Raw genomic sequence first — 23,223 nt, 5'->3', positions numbered from 1 at the left:
GGCACTTAACAACAACAACAACAATGCTAATAAAATAAAAAGTAACCCACTGCCTGAGTCAATTCTTATGCATTGTGCCCCTAGTAGGACAGAGTAGAATTACCCCAAAGGACCTCCAAGTTTGTAAATTTTTACAGAAGCAGACTGACAAAAGTGGAGGAGTGGCAAGTGCGTTTAAACCATGCACTTTTTGCTTAGCTTGTTGTTGTTATGTGCCATTGAGTTGTTTGGTGGGTTTGAACCACCAACCTTGCAGTTCAAACTGACCTTGTGGTCTAGTGCTTACCCAATAGAGCCACACCAGGGCACTAGCAGCAAGGGCTTAAGCACTGTGCCACGAGAGAACTCCTCTAATGCCAAAAGGATGTAAAAACAACCAAACATTGGGAAGCTTCAGAAAACCCACTGGTTTTAACATAAGACAAGTGACCTCAGACTGTGCCCGTGTGATTTCCAAGGCTGAGTAAACAGCTTTACTCTTTTCCTTAATCTAGCTCTTTCAAAATGATCCAAATGCAAATGTTTTATTTTACAATAGAAATTACCTTCTTAGTTATTGGAATTAACAGAGATAGTTCAAACAAGATTAAAAAAACAAACAAACACCTGGCATATTATTTAACCTATGAAAATAAAATGAGAGGAGTAAATATTTGTCAGTGACTGTGATCAAACTTCCTAGATATCATTTCTTGAATAATGCCCTGGTGTGGTGCTGTGGATTATTTGGCTGTACTACCAAGTCTGTTTGAACCTCAAGGTTGGCAGTTCAAGCTCACTAGCTGTTCCTCAGAAACTTTAAACAAGGTTGCAATGGGTCAGAACTGACTCAACAGCACTTATTAACAACAACAACAACAAATAAACTCATATTACTGTTGTCATGGGTATGTATTGAAGGGTCTTCCAATCCTCTGTGCCTACTAATACATATGAGATTCTGTGGTTGTTTTCTTAAAGATTAGATTAATCACATTAAAGAAAAATCATTTATATTCTTAGCTATGGCATTATCTTCATTAATGTTTCACAGGGCACATAGGCCAAAACATAATTTTTAATCTTTAAACATTTACTGAACTCTAATTACATGCCAACTGGAGTCCTGGTATGGCACTGCAGTCTAATGTGCTGGACTGCATGGTCGGTTTGAATTGCAAGGTCGGCAGTTCAAGATCACCAGTTGCTCCTAGGAAATCCTATACAAGGTTTCTATGAGTCAGAACCAACTCAATGGCACTTAACAACAACTATAACAACAATTACATGCCCACCACAGTGTTGGTTATGCATTAACACCCAAAATATCAAATATTCATATATTCAAAATGAAAAATTTTAAAGATAGTTTGAAACACAATGAGTTTTAAAATTCTAGATTATATCTATATTTAGTAATGGAGATTTTACTGCTTGCTTCCTAAATGTAGCATTTTTCAAATTCATTATTTATAATGATGGCAGAAGTAAGAACTTTGCCTCTGTAGTATGAGAAAATGAACAATAAAATAGTTTTCAAATTGCTGAAGAAAATACAACTAAGGATGTGTTTGTAAAATACAACAAGAATAAAGTTGACCTCGTAAGAGAATTCTCATCGCACTGTGCTTCATACCTTTTATATTTTGCAATCTGGCTGCATGACTTACCGCTGCTATTGTCATTAGTTCACCAAACCACATGGGTTCAGAGTAGAACTATTTCATAGGATTTTCAAGTCTGCTACATTTGGAAAGCAGAGTACCAGTCCTATGTTCTGAAGTATCTCTGGGTAGGTTCGAATTGTCAGCCTTTCAACTAGTTATAGAGCAATCAATTATTTGTACCACACAGCGGCTCCTGCATTATTTATTATTATTTGAAATATTTATTGTTAGGTATAGATTTGAACTCCTAGTATGGTGCTGTAGGATAAGCATGGACCGCAAACCCTAAGATTGGCAGTTCAAACCCACCAGCTGCTCCTTTGGGAATCCTATAAGAGACCCTATGTCTCAGAACCAACTCAACAGCACATAAGAGCAACAACAGCATAGATCATCTGCATTGTTTAGTCTTCAGTAAGAAGGTTTATGTTCCTGTAGATAATAAAAAAATTTTAATTTAATTTAATCTCATTTGTGTTTTATTTTCCCACTAGTGCTACAGCTTCAGGGAATGAAAAATTTGATCATCACTTCCAGCTGTCATAATTTAATTTCAGCAAAAAGAATTTCATTTACATCGGATCTGTTTTATACATATAGGATTCTGAGTTCATGTAAACAACACTATCAGACTTTTGAAAGCAGTCATATTAAGTAAAACATAATTGTTTTGTATAAATCTTCCATGCATTGATTTCCCAAGACACCCCCCATCAGTTTGAGCTTCCTATGAATTAGGGAAGAGATGAATCATCCAAATGAGAAGAAAATAATTGCATGACATTTTATGCTATGGATTGTACACTCCTTTAGTCAATATATATTTATCAAGGCCACACCCGTTATGTTTAGAGAAACAAACAAACAAAAAAGAATCTTATGATCAGGTTCTGTATTCAGCCTCCAGGAGAAATGAGATATAATATTTTTAATTTAATTTCTGAGTAGACTACTTTCATCTGTATATTTCACTTTGTATATTTCACTTTGGAGTCCTGGTGTAGTGGTGTGAGTTCATGTGTCAGACTACAAAGCCGTTTGAAGTGTTCAAACTCACCAGTTGCTCCTGGGAAACCCCATACAGGGTCACTCTGGGTCGGAACTTAACAACAACAACATATTTCACTTTGTTTATACACATATGTATAACTGTGTGAATATGTATATGTATATGTTTAAGCATGTACTGGGAATTCAGTGGCTTGAGAGATAAGCACTGGTCTAAGAACCACAAGGTCAGCAATTCAAGCCCATCAGCCTTGCCTAAGGAGAAAAATGAGACTTTCTGCTCTTGCAAAGACTTGCAGTTTCGGCAGCCTTGGAAGCCCTACAGGGTTGCTATGAGTTGCAACAATTTAACAATAACATATACATATATATAAGTGTATATATTTTTAATTTTATCACAAACGCCATAATAACACAGAAGCATTATTTGATTTTGTCTTTCTTTACTAGTTGAATATTTTTATATAGTTGCTACTTGATTTTCTTTCTCACCAGTTATCAGCCTGTCAGTGGTCTATTTTAAAATTTGGGAAATTTTAAATTATATGCATATTTTGCTTATAACAAAAGTAATACTTTATCATTGTTCAAATGATACAAATACAAACAATTAAATGCTAAAAATCATCTCTGATGTACAGTTTTCATATAGTATCTTCTTGTCATTCTCCTATGCACATAATTATTTTAGATTGATTTAACATTTGTATGTTACATAGTATGGAGTTCTGGTGTGGTGCTGTAGGCTGAGCACTGGACTGCTAACTGCAAGGATGGTAGTTCAAACCCACCAGAATAAACCTACCAGTTGCTCCTTAGAAGCTCTATACAGTGAGAACCAACTCAAAGGTACTAAAAACAATAACATGCTATATATTATTTTTTTACTTTAGAGTTTGGTAATCTAGCTTTTTTCACATCAAATTTTGTATTCAGTCCTTTCTATTTAAGCATGCTTTGAAAATGTGGTTCTAGGTTCTGCTTAATAGTCATTGTGTGCTTTTCACATACTCATTAGGCTATTTCTCCTAGTCTTGGACTTTTCAATGTTTCTAATTATACTGAGAGTTCTGTGGTAAATAACCCTGTTCAATGGGTCAGTGTCTGCCTTACTACTGATCTTCTTGGCATTTCTACCCAGAAGTACAATTTTAGAATCTAACAGGCTGCACAATCTAAAGCCCTATAATTGATCTTTCCTTCCAAATGTACCAGTTCACCAAACAGCCGAATGTCTGACTCCCTGTGACCTTACTAACACTTGTTTATTTAAAAAAATCTTTGTGAAGATTGTCTGTGTCAAGTTAAAAATAAATAAATGAATAAAGTAGGAATTTTGACTGGTACTGCATCACAAATATACACACCATTAAAAACATTTTAATAGAAAGCCTAATATCCTCAGAGTACTGAGAACTCAATGTCCGCAAAAAGCATTCTATGTCTAAGCATTTGTTAAAATCAAAATTCTATTACTCAAGTGTTCTGTCTTCATATTTTTACCACTTGTTTGTTATTATCTTAAAAAATAACCTAGATATTTTTATACTTTTTTCTTATTGCTACTACTGAATAATGCAACTTTTGCCCCAAAATATTTTGTTTATTATTACTGCCATATATTGTTGTTATTAAGTGCCATCAAGTTGGTTTCAATTCCTAGAGATCCTGTATAGGGTTTCTGAGGAGTGACTGGTGGGTATGAGCTTTGTGGTTAGCAGTACAATGTTTATACTATAATGCCATACCATGGCTCTTGTCCTATAAAGAACTGATTAAAATATCTACCCATATCTTATATTTGCTAATTTTACATGATTATTTTTTATATATCTAAGTGGCTTAAGTGAATTATATCATCATAATTATTAGCATTTTTTCTTACTTTTTTCTTGAGTAGTAATTACACATATTTCATTTATCACTGCAGTTTTTAGTTATGCCTGATTTAATAAATAGATGTTTTAAGTGAAATACAGTAAAACATTATTATTTTCATTTATGAATTATTTTATGAACTTAAATCTCCAAAAGCCTTCAGCCTTTGATTTTATGCTAGTCTCTGACTTTTTTGTTTTCTGTTTAACTCTTTAATTATTTGAGATTGTTTTTATATATGTTATAAATTGTGTTAAAATGCTTCCTTTTGACATTTATTAATTACATAAATCCTTCATTAAATACTTTTGTATTCATCAGATATTATATGGAGGAGCTTCAAAAAATTTGTAGAAAAATGGAATGAAAAGATAATGGAATTTCCCCAAGAACCTTTTGAAGCCCTCTCATGTTATTCTATAGAGCTTTTGAACTTTTCAGACATCTTTTTTGCTTTCTTTAATATCTATTAATATTCTTGTGCTTTTATTGTCCTCTGAAATCATAATTGTTTGACAATATATGTTATTACATTGGTAAAGAGGAAAAGAACAATTAATGAAATAACTCCATAAGTCAGGTTTTAAAGGACAGCAACAGTAACAACAAAAACCAAACCCTGCTGTCATGTAATAGACTCTTAGTGATAAGCAGACCTTAGACAGGGCAGACCCTATGCAGGGTTAGTATGAGTCAGAACTGACTTAACAGCATTTAACAACAACTACAAATTCCCATTTTATTGTCTCTTAATTTAAAAGCTTTTATCACTATTTTTATTTGTTTATGCTTTCAGATGCATTTAGAATGAGTTTACAATTTCAAGAATTCAGATGGAATCTCTTAAATCTTGAATTTAATTAAGATAGCATCTGGTATAAATAATCTGACTTCCAAATGCATGCCATTTACTCAAGTCACACAGCTAAACTAAAAATTCTTTGTTATCTTATATTTAGGAGTTAAAAATTTGGATAAATTGTAAGTAATATGGTACAGTTACATCAAGAGAAATTGTCCTTAGTACATATGCTATAACAGAAGGAAAAATTAAGTAAGATCTAAAATTTAAAACATTTTCCCTGGAAATCTTATACAGGGATTCAGAAACAATGAGTCAGAAACAACTTGATGGCACTTAACAAAAACCACAAATTATAAACATGCATCCAGCATTTCTTCTTTCACTTATGAACTGCACATACTCAGTAAGAAACTATTGGTCTCGTAGAACCAGGCTGTTGTTAAAGTACCGTCAAGTCAGTTTTGACTCCTAGTGACCCTGTATAGGGTTTTCCAAGAGCGACTGGTGAGCTTGAATGGCCAACCTTGCAGTTCAAATCAACGTTGCAGTCCAGTGCATTAACCCACAGTCCACACCAGCACTCCAGAACCAGGAGGCACAGATAATTAACTCTTAGCATCCATCTAGGCACATACAATGATATTCATACCACTGCAATTTATACAGCTAATTGGTGTTCTTTTAAGATGCTGCTGAGTCACTTTCAACTCATAACAGTCTTATGTTCAACAGATTGAAACATGGTCTGAGCCTGAGCTCTTCTCACAATCATTGTCATATGTGAGTCCATTATTACAGCCAGTGTGTCAATTTATCTTGTTAAGAGTCATTCTCTTTTTTCACTGATCCTCTATGTTACCAAGCATGATGCTCTTCTCCAGGGACTGGTCGTTCCTGATAACATGTCCAGTGTATGTGAGATGTAGTCTGCCTATCCTCACTTCCAAGGAGCATTCTGGTGAAACTTTTTCTGAGGCAGATTTGCTTGTTCTCCTGGCAGTCCATGCTATTGTCAATTTTGGCTCCAATACCAACGTCATTCAAATGCATCAATTCTTCTTTCTGGTCTTCTGCATCCATTGCCAGGATTTTCATGCATATGAGGCAATTGAAAGTATCATGGCTTATGGTATCTTTGCTTTTTAACTTTGAAGAGGTTTTCACAGCAGATTTACCCCATGCAGTACATTGTTTGATTTCTCGACTTGTGTTGATTATGGATTTAAGTAAAATGAAATCTTTAACAACTTAAATATTTTATCCATTTATCATGATGTTTATTATTGGTCCTGTTGTGAGGATTTTAGTTGTCTTTATGCTGAGCAGTAATCCATGTTGATGGCTGTAGTCTTTGGTCTTCATCAGTAAGTACTCTTTACTTTCAACAAGCAAGGTTGTGGTTGTGTCATCCACATACAACAGGTTGTGGATGAATATGCCTCCAATCCTGATGTATATTCTTCTTCATAAATCCAGCTTTCAGATTTTTAGTTGAGCACACAGGCTATATAAGTATGGTGAAGAGTACAACCCTGATGCACACTTTTCCTTTTGTTCTCTTGAAATTACTGCCTCTTGATCTATGTTTACATTTTGCATGACCACAACTAAGTGTTCTGAAATTTCTGTTCTTTGCAATTTTACCCATAATTTGTTATGATCCACACAGTCAAGTGTCTTTGCATAATCAATAAAACACAGGTAAAAGATTTTTTGATATTCTCTGTTTTCAACCAAGATCCATCTGGCATAAGCAGTAATAGCCCTTGTTTCTCACTCTCATCTGAAATTGACTTGAATTTCTGGCAGTTTCCTGTCAATGTACTGCTGCGATATTTTTAAATTATCTTCATTTTTTATAATTTCCACATTCTTTTGGATCGCCTTTCTTTGGAATGGACACACACATGGGTCTCTTTCGATTGCTTGGCTAGGTGGTCATCTTGCAAATTTTTTGGAGTGAGCACTTCCACTGATGTAGCCATTTGTTGAAATATCTCAATTGGTACTGGAGTCAATGTCTGGAACTGTCGCGCGCCCTCGCCGATAAAGGACGCGACAAGCAGGATTCTTCTGACAGTAGTTTATTGTTACATCTCTTCTTAGGGTTATAGCTCTTTTAGCGGTGGCGGAGGACGACGTTGGGTAAGGGAATAGCAGGAGAATATATACTCTCAAAGGAGGGCTTGGCGGGACATGACTGGTTACATGATTGGTTAGTAAGAAATGCCTAATTAGCATACAACGAGTGGAGTTCAGCGCCTAATTAGCATACAACGAGTGGAGTTCAGCGCATGCGCGCACGTGGAGAAAGACAAGGAAACAAGAAGGAGGAAGTTGAGGTCGGCGCCATCTTGTAATGGCGTTTGTAGCTCTCAACATGGAACCACATTTTTTACTAATGCCTTCCCTGCAGCTTGGACTCCTTCCATTAATGCCATCAGTTCTTCAGTGTCTGCTACATGCTGAAATGATGCAACATTGACCAATTCTATTTGGTGCAGAGACTGTGTTCTTGTGATCCTCCTTTAATCATTTCTGTATCTTTCAATATTTTTTCTCAAGACTTGAAATTTTTCTTTAGTTCCTTTAGTTAGAGAAATACTGAGCATGTTCTTCCCTTTTGGTTTTCTAACTCCAAGTCTTTGTACATTTTGTTATAATATTTGACTTTGTTTTCTCAAGCTACCCCAACTAGTTAAACCTAATCACTTGTTTTGTTTTGTTTTTTTTAAATTATTTTTATGCCCAATAAATACTAAACTTCAATGACTAACTAAGTTTGCAGAAGAATTTAATAAGTGGAGACTCTTCATCTTTATAATTCGGGGACAAGCATATCTTTTGAAGATTCCTTGATGCACGTTATCCAAATCATTGCCTCAAATCTAGTTTTCATTTTATTCATAGACACTTGATTTACATAGTAGCCATTTAACAAATAAAATTACAATGATCAAATTAATTTAGCGTGTGTAAACAGCCAAGTTGGACCATTTAAATCAAAATCAACATCAAGGACTGAATTATTGTATAACATTGGCTCTCTGCTTCAGTGCAGTGTAGTACTTACTCATTCATTCAATCACAAAAATAATTTCTCTCTAAGACCCTCAGTCTACATATGCAGAAGCCCCTCATTTTCTTCCTCCCACCAGCTTTGAAGTTGTGTTTGAAGATTATTCCTACTCAATCTGGCCACTTTTGGAAAGCTGCCATGTTTATCAGTAGCAGAGAAGCATCGGTGAGCTCTTTGCTTCTAGCAGCTGTAGTAGCAGCTGCCTCTCAACATTTAGGTTCACATCCTCCTGAAAACACCATAATCATATTCTGGAGTTCATAGAGCCAGCATTCCTACTGAGTGACTCCACACTCCACACATGGAAACACACTACGATCTTAACCATGGCCACCTGTCTTACAAATGCCAGCTGTTGGCCACAGGAGTGAAGAGTACAGCTTAGCCAAAGTCCATCTCAACACTGGAAGAGTCACAGCAAAAGAATAGAATCTCTAAAAAACATATTTTGCAGCATGCCACAAACACATATAACTTACGTTGTGGTTAAGTGCCATTGAGTCAGTTCTAATTCATAGCCACTCTGTATAGGGATTCTGAGGAATAGCTAGTGTATTTGAACTACTGGTCTTGAGATTCAAATCAACTTTATGGTCAAGTGCTTGTCCTACAGTGCCACACCAATGCTCCATGCAACACATACATACATACATACATACATACATACATATAAAAAAACATGCTCACACACAATATAGAGTAAAACATATTTTTTTCTTACCTATGCAAAGTTTAAATCTAACACTTGTCACAATTTAGTATTTTTAAAAAATGTCTATTTCGGGTTCTACATTCAGAGATTCTGATTCCATAGGTGTTGGGTAGGGTCTTAGAATAGAAATTGTTAGCAAACATGTTGGTGAGCCTGGCATTGGTACTCTGCCCTGCATGGTTTGAGAAACTGTTTAGAAGCATTGATCAGTTTTGGGATAGTGACAGAATGATCTATTTATGAAAACAAAACTGTGATGAAGAAATATAAAAGCAATAATAAAATCCCTCTCTCTTTTTCTTCCTACCCAAAATATTACAGAGCTTCACTGTGCTCTGAGAACTTAGCGAGACTCAGATTGAAGTGAATGTATGTAGTAATACTTGTAACTAAGAATTTATAGCTAAGGTGATCAACCTTTCTGGTTTGCCTGGAACTGTGGCATTTCCCAGGAAATGAACTCCAGTGCTAAACGCAGAAAAATCCTGGAAAAGCAACTAAAACAAAGCAAAATATTGTTGTGGTTGTTAAGTGCTGTTGAGTCAGTTCCCACTCACAGCGACCCTGTGTAGGGCTTCCTGGAGTCCTGGCATGGTGTCACTGTAGGTTAATGTGTTGGACTTCAAAGTCATTTTAAACCACAAAGTCGGCAGTTCAAACTCACCAGTCACTCCTTTGAAACCTTATAGAGGGTTGCTATGGGCACACAATGGTTGCTATGACTCAATGGGCACACAACAACAACATCGAACTTCTGAGAGGCAGCTGCTGGATTTGAACCAGCTGTGTTTAGTTGTTGTTGTTAAGTACCTTGGAGTCGGTTCCGACTCATAGTGACCCTGCACAGGGTTTCTGAGTCTGTAAATCTTTACGGGAGCAGAACGCCTCATCTTTCTCCTGTGAAACAGCAGGTCGTTTTGAACTGCTGACCTTGAGGTTCAAACTGCTGACCTGATTCCTAAGCTACCAGAGCTATGGTTAGTATAGTACAGTGCTTTTCCTACAGTGCCACACTAGGACTCCAAAGTAATATTAAGGGCTTTCAAGTAAAGGTAAACAAATACTGTGAAAGCCTAGAAGAGGAAATAACCAATTCTAAGACAATAGAGGAAACCTTTAGAAAAAAAAATTGCATTTGATTAGGGTTTCAGCAAATGAGAAAAGATACAAGTAAACAAAGTATTTGAAAAGTAACTGAATGATTCAGAAATATCAAGCAAGAAGATGAAGGTGAGGATTAGGAACTCAGTAAAAAAAAAAAAAAGCTAGAAATTAGACTAAAAGAATTAGTAGTGGTGCTTTGGAAACAATAGCTATTCAATATTGTTTGATGTGATCTGTTTCTTGCATTAGAATTGAAATTCATTTGTTATGGACACTGTTAGGAGTGGTTGGAATAGATGATGAAATTGGAGCCAATGTTGAGAATTAAACCAATAATTGTTGGAATTGAAAAGGTCCAGAGGTTTTTCTAGAGTATTTTAGAAATACAATCAGTACGACTGATTGATTAATTCAGTGTATCACATAACAGAGGAGATAAGAACATGCTTAGAGTATCAATACCTAGAACTGGGATGACGTTATCAAAAGACTTTGGGGACACAGATGGAAGAACATTTCTTTCTGGTGAGAAAGCTAACAGAGTCAACTTTGACTTTTTAAGTTTTGGGTGTCTGATCAGGGCATCTACTGTTTTTTGTTGTTGTTGGGTGCTGCGAAGTCAACCCAATGTGAAGAACTATCTCAGACAGTGTTCTAGTCTGTAATCTTTACACGAACAGATTGCATCATCTTTCCTCCTCACTGCATCTGAGTGGCTTCAAATTGCTCACCTTTTGGCTAGCAGCCAAGTGAGTACTTAACTGCTGTGCCACCATGGATTTCTTGGTGTGGCGCTGTGGGTTAATGCACCAGACTTCAAAGCCCTTTGAACTGCAAGGTTGGTGGTTCAAGCTCACCAGCCACTCCTTGGAAACCCTATCCAGGGTCACTATGGGTTGGAACCGACTTGATGGCACTTAACAACATTACTATGTAACGTACAACCTCAAAACCTAGTGCCTTAAAAAATAATTCATTATGATCACTTATGGTTCTGTGTGTTTGTTGGACTCAGCTGGGCTATGTTTACTTGAGATCTCTCAGGCTGCAATGAGATCACAGCTGGGGTAGCCAGGTGGCTAAGATGGTGTCTTCACTCACATATCTCGTGCACTGTTTGGACTTCACTCAGTAAAATGATATCAAGGTAGTCCTACTTCTTATGTGGTGGCCAGCCTCCAAGAAACCACAATTAGGCCTGGAATTGGCATATCATTACTCTGTCAGAGTGATACCCTTTGGGTCAGAATGATCACCGGCCAACCCTGATTCATGGGGAAAAAAAATAGTTCCATAACTTAATGAGCAGAGTGAGGACAAATGCACATGCCGCCATCTTCAATCTGTCACAGCACTGTGGGATGTATATGTGGAGATGCTTGAAAGGCAATAGTGAACTCTGGCCTGAATCGTCACTTAGAAATCAGAGTTAGAAATGTGGATGGGAAAGTTTTCTACAGAAATATTAAAAGTCACAATCATGAAAATGAATACGATTAGGAAGTCAAGAATATGAAGAAGAAATACATTTAAGAGAGGCAGTTAGGATGAGAAGTCAACAAAAGAGAGAGAAGGATACTAGTAACCAATAAAATAAGAACCCAGCCTGAGAAGACAAGAGAAGTAAGAGTGTCAAGGAGGAGGAGTGGACAAATGTCTCAGAGAAACTGAGAAGAATGAGATACAAGACAGTGTTGGGAGTTGAGGAGATACCAGTGACTTACAACAGATCATTTCCAACAGAATTGCAGGGAGTTGAATTACAAGGAAGGAGAGACAGCGAGCATATAGAGCCCATCTGAGGATGATGATGGGGTGAGTGGTGCCAGTGGTGTATACCCTGCTGAGAATTCTGACTCTGCACAGTGAGGTGGCTGCAAGCATAGTTGTTTAACTACTTGTTAAAAAATGTTTCTAGGGGAGTGGGTGGGAAAGGAGAGATGGAAGGCAGAGGAACATTAGAATGACTGACAGAAATGATACATGGAGATGTTTGACTTGTGATAACATTGAGAATATTGGAAGATATAAGAGAAAATTCATAGAGAATGGTTTTGTATATTGAGATAGTTGAAGGATGTATTGGAGGGGAGTTGAAGGAAGTCTTTGTCTCTTCTCTCTGTGAAGAGGAGGTAAACCACTTCATCCTGGTGGAGATCCTGTGATTCCTCATGTTCAACTATACTTGGTGCCATTTTTTTACTTTGAAAGATCTTTCCCTTTTCTCTTTGCTTGTGTAAAGTCTCCCTGTCTTTCCAGGGTGCCCTCCATGAGTTCTCCAGCTATATAATTCTCCCTCCTCAGATCATACACACAATTCATTGGCATGTTCTCTCCCTTTCTAAGCTTCTGGTAAATTGAAAAATAAATAAATACATTGAGACAAGTAAGTAAATAAGTAAAAAGGGTTTTGGTATGAACAATATTGGTCTTGGGTACACAAAACTGAGGAGGATTCTAAAGAATAGGTGATAAGAAACTCTACAAGATTGTGAAATCCATATTTAATCACTTCTGCATTATCATTTTACTTCATTATTTTGGTTATAATTTTTTACTACCATGATTACCAAATGTAGGTGGAATTAAATAATTTAAAAGGAGATGTTGTAAAGATCTAAGTCAAAGGATCTGAGGAAAACAGAAGGCAAAGTAGAAAAGCCTGTTGTCACTAATATATGTTGATAGCAAAATGTCATTTAGTCCATAGATAACCATATCTCCTTGTGTCCAAAGCCACACTGATGAAGGACTAACCAAGCTCTTGGCCTGTGAAACCAAGATTTGAATTTTCCATGTCTTGCCTTGGATTGAGTAAGATGAAAACAATGCATGACAAATAAAATTTACACATATTTTCTCAGGACCTAAAATACAAACTCCTTTAGGAAGGGAAGTGGGTTTTCCATTTTTGTATCACTAGGCCTGGCACATAAACTGCTTGAAGGAATGGAGTGGTGAATAAATGAATGAATGAATGAAGCGTAGGCATTGAAATCAGCTTTATTTGAAGATAACCTGAAAAATTATAGAGCAATATTAGAAATCCAGATGTGGGTGTTACAGTAAATATAGTATGTAAATATCCATCCCAGACGTTGTATTATATACAGTAATCGTGGAAGCGCAGAGGCTTACACATGAAGAAAATAGTGTAGTAAATAGAATTGGGTAGGCCTTCCAGGTTCTGAACTGTAAGTTAGAAAAGATTTAAAGTATATGAAGTGCTTTCCAGTATTCACTAGTAGAAAAAAAAAAAGAAATATATTGAAATTTTCAAATTAATTTTTCTATGAGCCAATTGTTTTTAATAAAAGTGGTTTTTAACAAGTAGAAATCTCATGAGTCAGCATTCTTTCTCTCCTTACACTCTTACACCAGAAAAAAAAAAAAAATTTTTCTTTTTATACTCAAGAGGGAGGGGAGTGGTGGCAGTAGGTATGTGAAAAATAAGCAGTGATTTCAACTTGGAAATTGTTAGAAGATAGAGTTTACCATTTTGTTCTAATCAAAACTCAAAGAACTATTATTACCTTTATACCACCAACAAACCACCTGCCACTGAGTCGATTCTCACACACAGTGACACTATGTTGGGAATCCTAGTATAGCACTGAGGATTAATGTGCTGGACTACAAAGTTGGTTTGAACCCCAAGGTCAGAAGTTCAAGCTCACCAGCCACTCCTTGGGAACCCTATACAGGGTCGCTATGAGTCAGACCAGATTCAATGGCACTCAACAACTACAACAACAAATCTTTCTGGGAGCAGGAAGCCTCCTGTTTCTCCTGCATAGTGACTGGTGTATTCTAACTGCGATCATATGGTTAGCAGTCCAACAGGCAGTCCACTTCTTTTATAGAGAACATTATTTAATCCAAAAACCAAAGAAGAAAATTGTAGACATAGAACATTTCACTTACTACTTAGAATCCTTCTTTAGAAATAGGTAGGCTGGTTTTATTCCACAGAATGGATTATACTATCTAGCTTAGAATATTTTATGCAGGTTAATCATTTCACTTTTCATGATTGGAAGTTCTCACTAATTAGGTCAAAAATTATCTGCAGAGGCAAATCTAAACTTTTGCATGTAAGAACTAGCATGAAGGGTGAGAAGGAACAATGTCTTTGAATAACTTAAATCTTTGCTAAATAATGGCTCATCAAAATTATAACTAGGATATTGGCATATTTATTTATTCTGGGTATGTTAGCTTTGTTCTTTAATTTAGGAAATAAAAGATGATAAAGAGGACAATAAAAGGAAGCAATGAAACTTGGGCCTCAGAGAGACTAAGGCAACTACTTATCAGCTTCACAGATTGGTATAACAAGGTAAACAGGGATAGTTAGTTGCCTATCTACACTGAAAAGCAGTGAAAACTGCGAGGGACCCCCAAGCGAATGTTTTCTAAATTACACCTCTGAACACTTGAAGCATAGGAGAAACTGGTTTTGACATACATTACTTTAAAAACATCGTTTTCAAGAAAGGACTTAAAGATATATATCTCACTAAGAAATCATCCTAAAAAAGTGACCAGTATTTTTATTTAATGTCTGAAGTGTCCTTGAGTATAGCAGTATAATTTTCTATTGCCAATAATGATATAAATGAGTGTCCAGTGTTAAAATATGAAGGCAAAACTCAAAGAAAAAGAAATTTAATATTTTTGTGATCTTTGTGTCCTATTATTGTAAGTCAAGCACTTGGTAAAGAAAAAAGAAAAAAATCAAAACAACACAAAACAGAGTAGGAATGAGGTTGGATAGGGTATAGCTTTTTCCAAGAAGACATTTATCCCACATCAAGGTTAAAACTTCAATGAGTTTCCATTGGCTGAATGATTGCATAAATTAATGCTATTCAGAACAGCTTTAACTTGCACAGCTGACTTCAGAAATGTGTGACTAAGCTTCTAAATTGGCATCTGAGGCCCATTTACAGGAGTTGCCTTATCTCTGCATCACTTACTGCTTTTCATCCCCCTTCCCTTTATCCCATTATCATCACTTTCATCACATGCAGCTGAAGTTTCTCCTTGAAAATCAAAAGCCCTTGGAGAATAGTCTTGTGAAAGCTACAGGTCACTGAAAATGCGGATGAGATGGTGTGTCTCTTGCATTTACATTTTGATTAAGTAAAAGTCTCTTAATTTGGATCATTATCAACACATAAATCTGTAGAGAAAATGAACATGCATTTATAATGTAACCAACATTACATGATTTATTGTTCTTCTAATGTGTAAATACGGGGGTGGGGGTGGGGGTGGGGGAGTCCAGCTCTTAACTGCCCTGCATAGGAAGCACTGCCAGTGACTAATGTAGCAACCTCGCATCCTCTATGAAGGCCAGCCTCAGGCTCACAATGTCAAATAGCTCATTATTGCAATTGCGCTAAATCTCCAATTTCAAAACCTGTCACATATCAATCTGTTTACTATGCTGGGCTGATCTTCCTATAGAGGGTTTGCGAGTACAAAAACAAAAGGCTCAAAATGGGTTTCCATACCTGATTGTGGACTTTGTTTGGGGATTTTGGCTACCGCTTGAGGGCTGGAGGTGGAGTGCGCACGATGATGGTTGGCAGAGCTGTGGATGCTGCTGGGAACAGCCGAGGAGATGTTCTTGCGAGGTTTCATGTCTTGGAGCCACATGGGTGAGGCTTCAAAGGCCTGCATCCTTCTAGCATGGCTATTGGCATTGACTTTCAGGTAAGCCTGGGCCTTGTGTTCCTGAAGCTCTCCATAATTGGCATCGGTCACCCTGCACTCATATAAGCCTTCATCCTTTCTCCTCACTTTGGAAATCTGAAGCTTGTGGGAGATATCATTGCCTTGGACTTTCACTGTCTGAAAAATTGCAGGTAAAAAAAAATCAAGTGCCACATCAAATGCTTTTGTTCACATTCTTTGTGTGGAGCTTGTTAATGTTTAGAAAGTATAGGACCCCAATGGTCTCACAGGTCCCTGGGTGTTGCAAATGGTTTGCAATTGACTATTAACTTCAAGGTTGGTGGTTTGAAATCATCAAGGGGTAACTCAAAGCAAGGGCTGGTTATATGCTTCTGTTAAGACTGCCGCCAAGAAAACTCTCGGGAGCAGGTCTACTCTGCAACACATATGCAATGGCTTTGACTTGATTTTGAACAGCCTCACAGTCACAGTCAAGGAGAGTTTCTTAACAGGAAAGTTTTCTTAACAGTAAAATTTGCAGTGCTTTATTTATCCTATTCTAAGAACTGGATTTACAGAATCATGAGATCGTGAGTTCAAGGTAGCAGGCCCCAGATACAACTGCCCATTTTCCAGCTTCCAATAACAGTTCTGCCATTTCCTAATCATGGGATCACTCACTGCCTAGTTCACTCAGTTGAATGAAGCACAAAACTAGATGAGACCAAATCTAGAGTTTATGTTCCTTTTTGACTTCTGTAGACTAAAAACTAAGCCCTTCAACTCTGAGAGGTCACAAAAAATACTATCACAATGGAGTCTAGGGGAGGGTGCACTTTTATCCCCACATTGGAAAGACTCCTAAAGACACTTGGGTATTAGAGATGATTCATTTCAACATTTTTGGGTGCAGTTTTTGTCTATAATCATAGAGTAGTAAGATTAATATTAGTGAAGTCTGTGGCTATGAGTTTATACTTCTTCCATCACAGGCACTGACACTGGGGATGCCTTCAATTAAACACTAGTTGATGGCTTTGCAAACTAGTTGAGTTCAAAATAAATTGAAGTACTCATTTCTTCTAATAGTTTTTATTTCTGATTAGTAGTGAGATTTATATATATATATAAAATCCCAAATATTCATCAGAACAATTAGACTTTATATATATATATATACATATACATATATATATGTACATTTATGTATATATATACATATATATGTATATACATAAATGTACATATATATATGTATATGTATATATATATATGTAATTGGCAGATTGGTGGGTTTTATAAGACGTGCAGACTTTAATAATCCAAAATAAAGAGAAAAGTGAAGAAGACATTGATTATTTTACTACTGACTATCATACTTTGAAATGGCTATAAATGGTTACAAAATTGTAGGGAATGTTCATCTGTTTCTCACATGTAGAGATTTATAAACAAATGAACACTTTTTTATGTTTGCACCATACTACTACAAAAAAATGGAAGTTAGTCGTTTCAATTATATTCAATTGCATATATATATATATTCAAATATATATACAAATGAACACTTTACTATGGTTGGACCATCCACTACTACAAAAATAATGGAAATTTGTAGTTTCAATGATATTCTCAATTGAATCTGCTAATAAAGTTTGCAGTAGCCAGAGTATGTATATTATTAATGTCTTGTGTTTAAAGTAGAGTAAAATCGAGGCTTAGGGAGTTTGGATCAGTGATTCTCAGTATTGGCTATACATTAGAATCAACCGTTAAAAACTATTCTCACTTGGGTTATGGAGAATTATTAAATCTGCATCTCTAGGGGGTAGTGCCAGTATCAGTAGTTTATAAAATCTCTGCAGAGAATTTTAAGTTAGGAACCGTTGATTTAGGAGATATGTTCAAGGTCATGTCATAGGCAAAATGGGAACTACTGTCCACCTAAATTTATGTCATAAAATACTATTCAAGTCAGTAAGATCTTATGAAACATTGGCATAGATTATACTATTAGAAGTTACGTATATGGTTATATATGTGATTATGAATCTTTAGGTCAAGGTGTGGAAGGCTAATTTTTGTTACTGGCCTGTGAGAGATACGGGAATACATAAAGGGCAAAAGATGACTAGTCAACACACAATCTTTCCAGTAATATATATGCTTGAAAAGTGAAATATTTGAGAAAAAATGAATCTTCACAATTGACCCTACCAGTAATGTTTTTCTAGCATTGTATACAAACAACAGTTTCTATAAGAATAACTGAAATTGAAGTATTTTTAAAGGTCAGTGCATGGAAGAATACAAATTAGTTTGTGTTTTATAATACCATATTGTATTTGACATTTTCTTCCATGTTGAGATTATGCATTGAGATCATAGAACTTGATTCTATTAATGCAATATGCTTTTACACTTTTAGGTATGTCATAATCCCAATCTTATACCACTTTACATATTGTAAGAGCTTCAAAATACATTCCAGTTTTAAGTACACATCATTTCAGATTTAAAAAAATGCTTAGTTTATTTCTCCTTTCTCATAAAATGATATCATTTTTGTAATGAGAACTTGTTTACTATTCATTCATAAGTTAAGCAGTTTTATTAATATAAAATGACAGAGTCTATGAAGCTTCATTTGAGGCATATTAAAAAAATGGATCTTCATAATTGGGATTCCCCCTCAATTTCATACTAAATTATTAAAAATAGCAACCTGTAGAGTAGAAGTATATCTCTGTATTTTCAGCAGGTTAACCTCCTCCAATTATGTTTTTTTTTCTTTTTCATATTTATGCCAGCATATGATTTTGAATGCTTAGGAACACATTATATATTTTGGTTTAGGAACTATGAATGAAATTCTAAAGTGGGTTGCTGTCTTTAGACTATTAACATCCTGTTGGATGTTTTTTAGGAAGATTCGTGTTTATTAATGATTTACTTTTCACTAAAGAAACATTGTTTCTATAATTTTGATTAGCCATTGCTAATTACAGCAATGCTATTAAAAACGGTTAAGAGAGGAAAAGTGTCTACAGCCTCTTTGGAAGGCAAAATGATTCTCTGCCTAAAATCTAATTTTTTTCAATTTTTCTGTAACCAATGTGGTAACTATGAGAAAAACTGGCTCTCATCCTGCTGGCAAATTTTTGAAGTCTTAAATTCTTGAACTAATCTCCACCTTGGGCCAGCTTGTCCCCTGACTAAGACATGAGCCCCTTTCACCTATCCCTGTGAATACTCACACTGATCTTGGTCCCATCGTTGTCTGGGTCTCTCTCTGGTAAGAGCTCCACCTGCGGGAGAAGGACACAAAAGCTCACAAGGGAGCCCAGGAGCCCTTCCCTAGACCCTCGGAGTTCCTGACTCAGGTGCAAGGAAACCTGACAGCAGAGCTAGCCATTGGAGACCAGTGTCTTTGCAGCTGTCGTAACATTTTAATTGAGGTAATTTAGGAAAGATTAAACAAGAGAGACCACTGCCACATCCACAATCCGCTTCTGATTTAGAAATTTGGCTGCCAGCCTCGAAAGGCAGTCTCTGTAGGCGGCCGATCCCTCCTGCTGCTGGAGGGTGGCAGTCACGACCGCGTCTTTGGAGTCTGCACTTAGGCTGCACAGGAGAGCTGAACCCTGAGGCTGAGCGCACCTTAGATCAGACTCATATTCCGGATCAGTGTAGGGCTGGCGGTCCCGGGAAGAGTCTGCAAGTAAGGCCAGGTGGCTTTCGGCGTGCATGTGGATGAAAATTATCCAGAAACGACTTCCTGCTTCTTTGGAACGGGCGCCTCTCAGCTGCCATTCTCGCTGCATTATTTTTTGTTTTTTTTTACCTGTCACATGGGTTCCCAAATCTCTTTCGTTCAACTCAGTCTCCCTAGTCCACTATGACCTCTCTTTTTCTCTCTTTCTCCATCACTTTCTTCTTCCCTTCCTTCCTTCCCCCACTCCCTTTTTTTCTTCCTTTCTCTTTCTCCTGCTCCCCACTCTCTTCTCCTCTTCACCCTCCCTTCTGGTCTGGTCCCTCCAGCCCCCCTCCCTCCCGCCTTTTTTCTCTGCTCCCTCTTCCTTTTTCATCTGCCCTCCTCCCCACTTTTCTCTCTACTCCAGTCCACCTCCTCTCCGCTCCATACCCTGCCTCCACTCTCACTAATCTCTGTTAACTGCAGACAGCTGTGATGATCCAGTCGATGAGTGGGGGGGTGGGAGGGTGGAGACCCCAAAAGACACGATTTCCCCCCTCTCTCACCCCACCCTACGGAAAGGTAGCTGAAAGATCAGGGGATGTTATCAACATGGTCATATACCCCAGAGCATCTTAATAGTAATCCAAAAGGAGGAGGAGCTTCCCAGTTTTGTTTGTCCTTTGTGGCTTTACTGAGTGTCACAAAGACAAATTACATCTCACTCCCTGTCATCCTTGGATATCGCTCACCCAAGAGAGCTGGGCTTGTTCCCGGGGACGCCCAGACACCATTTTTGGTCCGGACACCAGCTGGACAGCCCGAGAATAAGGGGATGAATTGGGCAGATGCAGGGGATTTTCCGGGCGATGAGACTGACTTCACTACCTGTGAGCCTGCCACTTCGGCCCCGGGCTCCAGGTCCTCGGGACCCCGCAGGAACCACCACTGGATCTCGAGGTACACTGATGCTGAGCCGCTCTGGAAAGCGCAGGACATCTCCACATTCTGCCCCTCGATCGCAGTCACGTTCCGTGGAAACTCAGTGAATTTTGCTGCAAAAGAGAAACGCATCGTTTTGGTATATACACACTACCCTTGTCAACATGTTTCTTTGAGAAAACAACTGCATTTTTTGGGGGGAGGGTCTTTGCCGGGTTCCTCAACCCTATTTTCCTTTGCCTGTAGCATTTTTGGTTTAGTGCCTAAATCACTTTGTTGCTGATCAAATCCAGATAACAGAAATGCCAAAGAGCTTGCCAATAAACTCCCTTTCTGTTAGGGAAACTGCTCACAATTGTATCCAAACACCTTTTGTCAGATTGCAGTATTCCCCAAAACTTACTGAAGGATTCAGTGCGGTACAATTTAGATGATCTGTCAAGTTGATGTATGAAGGAAGCCTCTAGCTTCCAAGTTTCTAAACAAGCTATGACTAACTGGGTGTTTCATGTAATAGGGAGGGTATCATGATTATCTGTCAAAATGCACATTTATGATGCATCAAAAACAGTCATTAACAATTGTGATTGGAAGCCTATAACAGTGAAACGACTTGCATTTTCTAAGCCTTGTTTATGTCTCTCTCTAAATGAACCATTTTATCTGGTCCCATCAAGCTATGTATCTTAAATTGCAATAGTCTCAAATCCCAGTGTAGTAAGGATAATAGATTATTTTGAAACCACTACAGTGCCATCCAACCCTAGTTTTTCTTTACCAACCTTGCTACTTATGATTTGCAAGATTTGATGGAGGTATGGTGAAACTTACCAAAAAAATCCCTTCCTTCCAAAGACATTTATTTAAGAGGGAATGTTTTGGACAATTGTTCTTACCTTGTCTAAGGGACACTTTACAAACCCCTAACAATTTCCCAAAAGTGATCTTAGAATGGTTTGTGGGTGAAGAGCATGTACAGCTATAATGTACAGTACAGCTATAATGTATAATGTACAGCTGTAATGTATAAGGGACTGCAGGATTGATTTAGGGTGTATGTCCTATCCCCTCCACTTTTTAAAGTGAGACACCATCAGTATCTCTTTTCCAATTTTATTAAATCTTAAAATGATATCCATTGCAACAGAACTGTGTTTGTGCTTTAAGGGGATGGGAGATGATGTTAGGAATCATTCTAATCAGAACAGGGTTTTTCTGTTTAGCTCAAAGTATGATATTTCTGTTTGCAGAGGTAATGCAGTCTTCTGGCAGCAGCGATGCGATCTGTCCATGGTACTGAAACGATCACTGCAGCCTGCGAGTCCGGTTACAAGAAGGGCTTTTGCTGCTTCTAATGCAAATCGTGCCTTTTTTATGGGTTCCCAGAGAAGCCTGTCCTTTGATAAACACATATGTAAACAAAGTCACAGGCACCAAGAAAAGGGAAACTCTAAATCCATTCCACCTACATGGAAAGGACTGGCAACAGAGTTCCCAGTTCTGTTTGTTTGCGATGATTATGTATGCAAGAGTGGTTATCCTGTGCTTGCACACAGAAGGTACACACATACACACAGAACCCGGTGGCCCATTTGTGCTCACTCAGGAACCCACCCCACTGCCAGGAACCAACTAGGTTTGTCTCAAACCTAACATGCCTAAAATTTAATAAACTTTAAAGAAAAATGCCAAATAGAACACTCCCTACAACCTAAATCTACTGTTACTTGCTAGGAATCTCACTACATCTGTCTGGCCATTCTTTGAATGCAGAGAACACACACACACACACACACACACACACACACACACACACCAGGCAAGTGTGTATTTGCCAATGATCACAGACTTACCTTGGGAAGAAAGCCCTTGTTGTATATATAAAATGGAAAAGAAAACAAATCCAACATACGCCAAAAAGATCCCCATCATTCCAGAAAGGGGAGGAGGGTCACATCAGTGTAGCCAGCAGCCAAAAAGTCCTAAAAGAAAGGCATACACATTTGTTAGAAGGCTCTGTCTCAGAACACTGGGCGCGACACTGCAAACATCCTGCTGCTTGCTTGGCGAGGACTGGCTTTGGAGACACGGGGATTGCAATTCACGAAGGTTAAAACCAGCTGGCTCGGATTCCGGGAGGCTTCCAGTCCAGACCCAGGCTTGAATGCTGCAAGTGTTTCTGCTGCTTCGCTGCCTGATTTCAGCTACCTGGCAGCTCGTCCAACGTCAGCCCGCTGCTCCGGCTTGCGTGATCACTGCCCTCCCTAAACCCCAAGACAGCTTGAGAAGTGGGGAGTGGGCAAGGGGGGCGGGCTGGAGGATTTCACAGGGCTCACAGCGCTGCAACTTTTCCCTCTAATGACTGCGATGACGCCTTTAACTCTCTGTGCGCTGGTCAGCTCCCCACCTGCGGGGAGCTCAGCCCCTCAACCCACAGAAAGAGAGAGGGTTGGCGTTCTCTATTTCCTTCTGGAACACAGGAGCATGTATTTATTTTCCAATTTGCCTTCACCCCCCAGCCCCCGCCTGGGACTGAATCCTTCTTGCCTGAGTGGATTGGCTTCTTAGGTGCTTAGGAGGACAATACAGTTGTAGGATTGCATTGTTTGCTGGGGACCAGGAGCTACAAATTTGAGGAGGAAGTTGAGGCATTGTTGAAGAGGAGGGAAGGAA

At 37.9% G+C, this 23,223-nt stretch overlaps 1 protein-coding gene across 1 annotated transcript in view; it reads right to left on the bottom strand.

The window, feature by feature from the left end:
• Positions 1–22,890, bottom strand: part of LOC102840568 (V-set and transmembrane domain-containing protein 2A-like) — a 31,579-nt gene extending 8,689 nt beyond the window's left edge. Inside the window, exons 1-4 of the mRNA XM_006861864.1 lie at positions 22,404–22,890; positions 20,497–20,663; positions 19,172–19,222; positions 15,752–16,091 (exon numbers count right to left, since the gene is read on the bottom strand). Of these exons, the coding sequence (XP_006861926.1) occupies positions 15,752–16,091; positions 19,172–19,222; positions 20,497–20,663; positions 22,404–22,482 (637 nt within the window). The 5' untranslated portion in view covers positions 22,483–22,890. The remainder of the gene's footprint in view (positions 1–15,751; positions 16,092–19,171; positions 19,223–20,496; positions 20,664–22,403) is intronic.
• Positions 22,891–23,223: the final 333 nt, after the last annotated feature.

Source organism: Chrysochloris asiatica, unplaced genomic scaffold, assembly GCF_000296735.1.
Source record: "Chrysochloris asiatica unplaced genomic scaffold, ChrAsi1.0 scaffold00044, whole genome shotgun sequence".
Classification (NCBI taxonomy): Eukaryota; Metazoa; Chordata; class Mammalia; order Afrosoricida; family Chrysochloridae; genus Chrysochloris; species Chrysochloris asiatica.
The sequence above is the reverse complement of the archived record's forward strand: the minus strand, read 5'-3'. Positions and strand labels throughout refer to the sequence as shown.